General features: G+C 39.0%; 1 protein-coding gene across 5 annotated transcripts in view; it reads left to right on the forward strand.

Annotated features, from left to right (window-relative positions):
- The window catches only part of LOC122564766 (flocculation protein FLO11-like), a 69,905-nt gene that overhangs the window by 40,569 nt on the left and 20,016 nt on the right, over positions 1-9,320 (forward strand). Inside the window, exon 8 of one of the 5 annotated variants that reach the window (XM_043719958.1) lies at positions 4,936-6,111. The exons of 3 other annotated variants lie outside the window; for them this stretch is intronic. In XM_043719958.1, coding sequence (XP_043575893.1) covers positions 4,936-5,021 — 86 coding nt within the window. In that variant the 3' untranslated portion in view covers positions 5,022-6,111. Of the gene's footprint in view, positions 1-4,885; positions 6,112-9,320 lie in introns of those variants that run through there. One more of the 5 variants, XM_043719960.1, reaches the window with a different exon arrangement.

A 9,320-nucleotide genomic window follows, 5' to 3' on the forward strand; every position in this document is an offset into this window, starting at 1 on the left:
ACCTAAACATCCTAAACACTTCTGACCCATTGCCAATGTGGCAACCAGGGCCCTTGAATCCAAGAACCGGCGTTGAACTGCCAGTAAATAGGCATCCAGCCATCATAAACACCTTCCTAACTCCTTCCAGCTAGAGCCGCACCACAGACACAAGCAAAACGAGAAAAGATTGTAGAGTTAACAAAGGAGTTAAAAGTGAATACTTTACCCATCTCCAAGTATAATTTAACGCTGGTTAGTATCCGAGAATAGAGAAAAAATGAAGAGAGAGAGAAGTAAAGTGAAACCAAACAAGATTTTCTTTTTTAAAAAAAGATTATTGTCTGTATCCATTAAATCGTCCAGTCTAATTTAATGTGTCTGCAAGAAGTTTTGCTTTCTCTGGTGATTTAAATGAATGTGTGGATCCATTGAAAGTAAACCGAAGCATCGTTGGGTACCTTAGAGTATGGGATCCCAAGCTCCCTTAATCTTTTCTTAATATCATCATAAGATTTTCCTTTTCGGACCACCGTCGCTGAGAAGTCCTGAAAAAGCATGATCCTCGAGCCCTCGTGAACTAAAGCCTTTGGATCTTTTCCCTAGTTCTACAGGCTTCCATGCTTCTTTGTTTGTCCCCATAACTGTGAAACCGCATGAGGACAGGGCGAGGGCGTTGGTCCAAGTCTGACTTTTGCACGATAACCTGGTGAGCTCTTTCAATGTCAATTTTCACCCACCCTGTTTGACTTCTAATTTGAGGAATTGCGGCAGACAGTCCTCAAAAACTTTGGCTGACTGCCTTCCATCCCCTATGGTAGACATTTTTCTCTTCTGCCCCTATTTTCGAGATCGGCAACTTGATCAGTTAAGTTATAGGCCTGCTTTTCAAGGGCTTGTATCCGATCTTTGGATAAATCTATGGTGGTCTCTGCCGTTGTGGTTCAGTCCTCAACATCATCGGCTCTCTTTTTGAGGTCTTCAAGCTGCGAATTATGTTTTTGAATTGTGGTAGAGAGCGGGCTCAACTTACTTTTTGACTTTTCTTTGATCCTGCATTTGAGCTTTTCGTGCATCTTCGTGAGCTCCGCGATAAGAGCCTGGTGAGTAATTAGGTCCATTGGACTGGTGGAGGGGTCCGCGGCCATGGATAAACTCAATGCCTCCAACAAGCGCCGCATGTGCTGGGACTTGACTTTTTTCCGTTTTTCTTTGTAATTTCCACTCGACAAAAAAGTGATTAATAAAGATTCTATGGCTATTTCAGCATTTAGGTTTAGCATTGGGTTAAAGCACTGCTTTACTTGTGCTGTGGTGTAAAGTCCAGCAAAGAAGTCCGTTCAGATCGTCGACTTCTTGGATCCCTACCTTAAATTTATTAAACTTTTAACCAGCTCTTGCGTTTTCAGAAGGAAAACTAGTGCTTAATGCATCAATGCAGGCGCAATGGCTGAAATGACTTTCGATGCTCTAAGGTGTTTTATACTTAATCTGGAAAAATCATGGGTTCTATTGACACTCAACGTTGCTGAGGCCAAATTGACAAACGCTGTTTCAATTCATTTCATGGACTTCACCTGATGAAGGAACAGTGCTCTAAAATAGAGTCATAAGAGATGAACAGCACAGAAACAGATCCTTTGGTCCAACGCGTCCATGCTGACCAGATATCCTAACTTAATCTAGCCCATTTGCCAGCACTGGGCCCATATCCCTCTCAATCCTTCCTACTCATATACCTATCTAGATGCCATTTCAATGCTGGAAATGTACCAGCCTTCTCCACTTTCTCTGGCAGCTCATTCCATACCACAACACCCTCTGCATGAAAAAGTTGCTTCTTAGGTCTCTTTTTTTTTTAATATCTTTCCTCTCTCACCCTAAACCTATGCCTTCAAATTCTGGACACCCCTACTCCACCAAGGAAAAAGACTTTGTCTATGTATCCTAACCATACCCCTCATGACTTTATAAACCTCTGTAAGGTCACCCCACAGCCTCCGACGTTCCAGAGAAAATAGCTCCAGCCTGTTCAGCCTTTCCCTATAGCTCAAATTCTCCAACCCTGGCAACATTCTTGTCAATCTTATCTGAATCCTTCGAAGTTTCACAACATCCTTCCAGTAGGAGCAAGACCAGAATTGTGCACAACGTTCCAAAAGTGGCTGAACCAATATCCTGTTCAGCTGCAACATGACCTCCAAACTCCGATACTCAATGTTCTGACCAATAAAGGAATGCATATAAAATGCCTTCTTCTCAATCCTACCTGTGTGTGATTCTACTTTCAAGGAACTATGAATCTGCACTCCAAAGTCTCTTTATTCAGCAACACTCACTAGGACCTTACCATTAAATGTATAAGTCCTGTCCTCATTTGTCTTTCCAAAATGCAGCACCTCACATTTTCAATTACATCTGCCACTCCTCAGCCCATTGGCCCATCTGGTCAAGATACCATTTTACTCTGAGGTAACCTTCTTTGCTCTCCACTACACATCCAATTTTGGAGTCATCTACAAACTTACTAACTGTACCTCCTGTGTTCACATCCAAATCATTTATATAAAAGATGAAAAGCAGTGCATCCAGCACCGATCCTTGTGGCACTCCGCTGGTCACATGCCTCCAGTTTGAAAGGCAACTCTCCATCACCACCCTCTGTCTTCGAGCCAGAATGTACCCAAATGGCTAGTTCTCCCTGTTTTCCATGAAATCTAACCTTGCTAACCAGTCTACCATGAAGAATATTGTCGAACGCCTTACTGAAGTCCATATAAATCACATCCAATGCTCTGCCTTCATCAATCTTCTTTGTTACTTCTTCAAACATCTCAATCAAGTTTGTGAGACATGATTTCCCACAGTCAAAGCCAGTCCTTGCTTTTACAAATACATGTAAATCCTGTCCCTCAGTATTTCGTCCAACAACTTACCCACCACCGACATCAGGCTCACCAGTCTACAGTTCCCAAGCTGTTCCTTACCACCTTTCTTAAATAGTGGTACCTTGTGATTGTGATTTTAAATAAACTTGTTGGACTACTATTTGATGTTGTGTGACTTGTGATATCAATTCATTTCATACTTGAGTTCTTCCAGTCAGAATTGATGAAAGTGAAAATCTTTATTTCTTTGAACTCTGTAATATACTTGGCAAACAATTATCATCTGTGGCATTGAAACACTTAAAACAAAACCTTTATTTTAGAGCATTTAAAAAGTGATCATGCTTTCTTTATGGATTTAATAATGTATTCATTTTGCTGTTAAGTTCCCATTAATAGTAATATTGGACAGGTCAAATTTCTGAGTGAAATCTGGCTTGATAAATGAAAAACAAACGTTATGGTCTACTATGGAGGTTAGTCATTGAATATATTCACAAGAGACTTTTAACAAAAGAGTATAAACCTTTATTAGACAAAGAAAAGCACACTGTACACGAACTATTAGAATGATCTCATTACAAACATTATAAAGAGCAATTCATCCATTTTTGCCTCAGCAATACCTTACAGGTACTCAAACCTTAGGGAAGAGTCATCTCTTTCTCTACCTTGAAGCTGCTTGATCAGTTGACATGGCTGTAATCAGCTTCCTTTAGGTAAATTGCCGCACATCCACTTGTTTCTTTTTTGTTAATGTCTCTTCCTGAAACCTTTAAATCGCAGCTCTTTAGTATTATAGATGGCTTCCCTAAACCTGTGTCTTCAAACGCCTTGTACGATGTTTTCTTCCTCAACACATACAGTCTTCTGCTTCTCGAGCTTTCTCTAACTGACTTCTGAACTACTGAGAACTTCTCCCCAGCTGAGACTGCAGTTAATAATCATTGTAGAACGGTGCCTCAGTGGTTGGCACTGCTGCCTTACAGCACCAGGGATCCAGGTTCAATTCCAGCTTCGGGTGACCGTGTGGAGTTTGCACATTCTCTCCATGTCTGCCTAGGTTATCTCCCACAGTCCAAAAGATGTGTAGGTTAGGTGGGTTGGCAAAATTGTCCATAGTATTAGGTTCGTTAGTCAGGGGAAATGGGTCTGGGTGGGTTAATCTTTGGAGGGCCGATGTGGACTTGTTGGCCCAAAGGGCCTGTTTCCACACTGTAGGGAATCTAGATGTCTCCTGTGAATGAACCTCTTCTGAGCCCCTATCTATGTCTGTCTGTCTCTCTCTCTCTCTCTCTCTCTCTCTCTCTCTCTCTCTCTCTCACATAAAACACAGGTCATTACGTCAAATCAATGACTTCTTGTAAATGCTATTTCAACTGTTCAAAATTACACAATAGCCTTCTCAAAAATTTTAAGCTTGGGGAATTAAGAAGAAACTCTCTTTTCCCTCCACAGTAGAACTCAAATTCAAAGTAACATAATATGAACGTTTAAACTAAGAGTGAAAGATGTTAGAGATGCAAGATTTTGTAAATTATTTGATTCAACATAACTTATCATTCCTTGTTTGAGCACAACGTATAATGACTTGTATTGTCTTATGATCAATTGCTGGATGTAATGGTAGTCCAATTACAAAATACTCTGCACTGGATACAGTATATGGTTACTTATTGTACACTTTAAAACTTCATGCATGTCAGCTTTCCTTATGCTGTAGTAGTCATGTGCTGATATCAAATGGTACAAGAGATTTGACTATCATTTTATTTTTCAACAAGGGAAATATTTTAATTCATAGTTTGAGTTCCAGGAATTTGATTTTTATAAAGTTACTTGTACATACGTTCATCTTTATTTGAGCACAAGCATTCGTAGATATAAGGCAAGCCACTAACTTTCCTTTATGTGATTATCGATGTACAATCCTTACCATATGTACTTTTGATTTTTGTATCGTTCATATATTAATCAGTTACGTATAGATTGAGAGTGGAACTCTTTTTTGTTCCAAGGTGTGGATGTGCGCATTCCTCATTTTTTAACTTGTGTAAAACCTCCCCAGAAAGTTTAACCATGCAGGCAGTATGGTCCATCAATGGCAGAGGTAAGGCACCTGCTCTTCCCCAACGCTTGGCTTCTGGATCATAGATGAAAACACTGTCCTTTTTGGTCATTTGACGAAGAGATCCTCCACCAGTGATGTAGAGTTTGGAACTATGCACAGAGATGCTAAATTGACTGCAGTCAAAACTTGATACTTTGAGTGTGGTCCACTGGTCAGCTGCAGGGCTGTAATATTCTGTTTCATTTACCTGGAACCACTCATCTGACTGGAAGAAATGAACACATTTCAGTTAAGCTACAAGAAAATAACATTACAACATTTGTTTCTTTCTAATTAACTAGTCACAACCTTTTCACAATATAATTTAATGCACGAGTTTTCAACACACCTTTATTAAACAATTTAAATTAGGAACTTTTTTTATATCTTTTTTAAAAGCTTTTTTTAAAGCTCAGATAATTTGAAAACATTGCCTTTTTTTTCAATGTATGTTTTTGGCTAGTTTGCATTAGCGTGTCAAATAGTTATTCTGCATGCTTCCTTCTTGGTTACCTGGCTTTGAGTCTAGTTGTGGGAGAGAATCCTTTTGAATTAAAATTTATTTCTGAATTTTAAATCTTTCATGCAAGTAACAGCACTAAATTATCATTTTCTGTTCACATCACCAGAATTTAAGAGTTTAGTAATTATGTTTGTAATTTAATATCAATTCACTGTTAAAATATATTCTGTCTTCATTTCTGCACATATTTTCCTTAGTTAGCTAAGCTAACACAAAAGACAAGCATTGTAGAAAAACCATGGTGATTCCCAGCGTTTGCGTACTCTGCCAAACCTGGCTATTTGCTAGTTTGGTAACTTAAATTATTACAGGCTGAGCATAGTGAACAAATGTTCTGTGAATTTGATGTTTAAGGATGCTGAGCAGCTTGATGTTGATTAACAGCATTATCATCATTTTATGATACATGTAGCAATGTTATGATTCAGTTGAAATATTTGTAATTCCTGTTTTACATGCTAAAACAGTTCTGTGTAGCCAAAGTCCTTTTATAGGGAGGTTCTAGGTTGCATGCAATTGGGAAAGAGTATTCAGGAGAGTTATAAAAACAAACATTAAATGGCAGTAACATATTTGAGATGTTAGTTTAGCAGATTGTAGTTACTTCAGCTTTTGTCTTAAGCTGTTTTTGATGAATTTGAGGACAGTGTCTCTGATGTGCCAGTTTGGTATCCTGCTAAAGAAGCAAAGTTTTGATTTCTTTTTAAACTTGTACATGAACATACTATACTCAATTCATTGCTAATCTCATCAGGCACTTGTGAGCAATTTAGATGTTGCTATACAGCAACTACTTGAAGCTACAATTTAGTGATCTCTGGATACCTGTTATCTAAAAATTAATGTCTTATATAATTTTCTATTATTTGAACGTGATCGATATAGCACTTAGTGGCAGTGATAGTATAATGGCATCAGAAACTGCTCACAATCCATATAGGTATATAGTTTATGAATGCTTTCATCTTAATAAATATTAACTATTTAAAATAATATGAACAGGTCTGCAGGATGTAATTAAATCCCAGAGGCCTTGAGAATGCAGTCTTTATGTTTATCTCATTTTGATTGAAATATTGGTAAACGCTCTTGGAAAAGTTCATTCTTATTGAACTTATTTTAATATACAAAAATGCTTTGAATTTTAAGTGATGACAAGATTTTAAAACTTACAGAGTTTAAAGTCCTTCCGCCTACACAGAATATTTTATCTCCGATGGTAGCCATGCCATGGTCACAACGGGAAAATGACATGGATTGGTTAACGATCCATCGTTGCAATCTTGGGAGGTAGCTGTACAGATTTTTTACAACTTTTCCTGCTGTGTATCCACCTAATGGTCACAATAATGTAGTTAATACATAAAATAGCAATTGTGTAAGTTTCTTGCAGAATACAGTTTTTTGAATGTACAGTTTCAAATATCATCTAAATGTGATTAGAATAAAATCTTACAACACAGAAGGGGTATTTCTTTTTCTGTGGTTCATGCCACCATTGACTAGACCAGCATTTATTGAACAGTCCAAGCTTACTTTTGAGAATGTGCTAGTGGATTGCTTCCTTGAACTGCTGCAGCACAACTTGTGCAGGTGTACTGACAGTACTGTTAGGAGGAGAGTTCCAGGATTTTGATCCAGCGATGGTGAAGGAATAGTTCTAACTCACCATAGCAATGTTCCCATTTATTTATTGCCTTTCAATTTTAGCGATAGACATTTGGAAGGTTCCGTAAAAGGATACAACACCAGGCTATAGTCCAACAGGTTTATTTGGAAGCACAAAAGTATGGAATTCTTCACAAATTTGTGTTTGTGAAGTGTTCCATATTTTTGTGCTTCCAAATAAACCTTTTGGACTATAACCTGGTGGTGTGTGGTTTTTAACTTTGTCCACCCCTGTCCAACACCAGCATCTCAATCATCCATAAAAAGAGGTTTGGTGAGTTGTTACCTACTTCTGTCATTGGAAATTGAAGAATGTTCAATGTGATTGGGATGCTTTGTCCCCAATTAAAATCTTACTGAAAGTAATGCAGTGTTTCCCATATGGGTTCTCTAGCTAGATCGTAGTGTGCAGGTGCCAATAATTTATGTATGTGAAAAGTTGCTCAGTAATCAATTTAACAATAATGAGCAGCACTATAATACGTCAAGGTATAGGTCCCACAATTAAAAAGAATGTGGAAAAATAAATTGACCACTGAGTTCTTCTGATCTCTTCCAAAAGCCTGATCTTTGACTTGATATTGTTACCCAAAGGTGCATTTGAACTAAATTTTATTTTTGTTTTTCTATCTAATTGTGTTCAGCTTGCTTGGTTTCCCTAGACTTGCAATTATTATTTATTCTGCTTGAATTTTGGATTAAAAAAAATTACTCCTAATTTATAAGTAGTTTCTCTTCATGGAATTTGTCACCTTGCTTTTAAAGTTTGGAAGGATGACTGAGGCAGAATTTATGTTGAATATTTTTAAAGCTGTGAAGAGGATAGCAACATGAAAGCAAGATATTACAGACCACATCATAATGCTAGAATATGCAGCAAAAATACATTATTTCAAAGTACAACTGTGTTGTGTTGTCTTCTAAACTCAAAAATGGGAAAAACCTCTTTAATGCAATATGAGGAAAAAAGAGGGTGTCCCTTAACACTATGGCAGTCCCAGTCGATGTTTGGAAAGTTAAAATCCCCTACCATAACCACCCTATTATTCTTACTGAGATCACTTTACAAGTTTGTTTCTCAATTTCCCTCTGACTATTAAGGGGTCTATAATACAATCCCAATAAGGTGATCGTCCCTTTCTTATTTCTCAGTTCCGCCCAAGTAACTTCCCTGGATGTATTTCCAGGAATTTCCTCCCTCGGTACAGCTGTAATTCCGACCCTTATCAAAAAACGCCACTCCCCGTCCTCTCTTGCCTCCCTTTCTATCCTTCATGTAGCATTTGAATCCTGGAACATTAAGCTGCCAGTCCTGCCCATCCCTGGGCCATGTTTCTGTAATTGCTATGATATCCCAGTCCCATGTTCCTAACCATGCACTGAGTTCACCTGCCTTCCCTGTTAGGCCCCATGCATTGAAATAAATGCAGTTTAATGTATTGGTCCTACCTTGTCCCTGCCTGCCCTGACTGTTTGACTCACTTCTGTTCTCAACTGTACCAGTCTGAGATTGATGTCTTCCCTCACCATCTCAGTGGGTTCGACGCCCCCCCCCCCCCCCCCCTAGTTCAAATCCTCCTGAGCAGTTCTAGCAAATACTGGCAGGTAGATTTCTAGAGATGCTCGAGAGGACTTAAACTAGTAGGGTGGGGGTGCTGGGACCAGGGAGATAGCTCCCCCACCCTACTAGTTTATCTCCCTGGGCATACATTAAGGACAAAAGGGTAACTAGGGAGAGAATAGGGCCCCTCAAAGATATGACCATAGGAGCAGAAGTAAGGCCATTCGGCCCATCGAGTCCACTCCGCCATTCAATCATGGCTGATGGGCATTTCAACTGCACTTACCCGCATTCTCCCCATAGCCCTTAATTCCTTGTGACATCAAGAATTTATCAATTTCTGCCTTGAAGACATTTAGCTTCCCAGTCTCCGCTGCACTCTGTGGCAATGAATTCCACAGGCCCACCACTCTCTGGCTGAAGAAATGTCTCCGCATTTCTGTTCTGAATTTACCCCCTCTAATTCTAAGGCTGTGTCCACGGGTCCTAGTCTCCTCGCCTAACGGAAACAATTTCCTAGCGTCCACCCTCTCCAAGCCATGTAGTTTTCTTGTAAGTTTCTATTAGATCTCCCCTCAACCTTCTAAACTC

The sequence above is a fragment of the Chiloscyllium plagiosum genome, chromosome 30, assembly GCF_004010195.1.
Source record: "Chiloscyllium plagiosum isolate BGI_BamShark_2017 chromosome 30, ASM401019v2, whole genome shotgun sequence".
Classification (NCBI taxonomy): Eukaryota; Metazoa; Chordata; class Chondrichthyes; order Orectolobiformes; family Hemiscylliidae; genus Chiloscyllium; species Chiloscyllium plagiosum.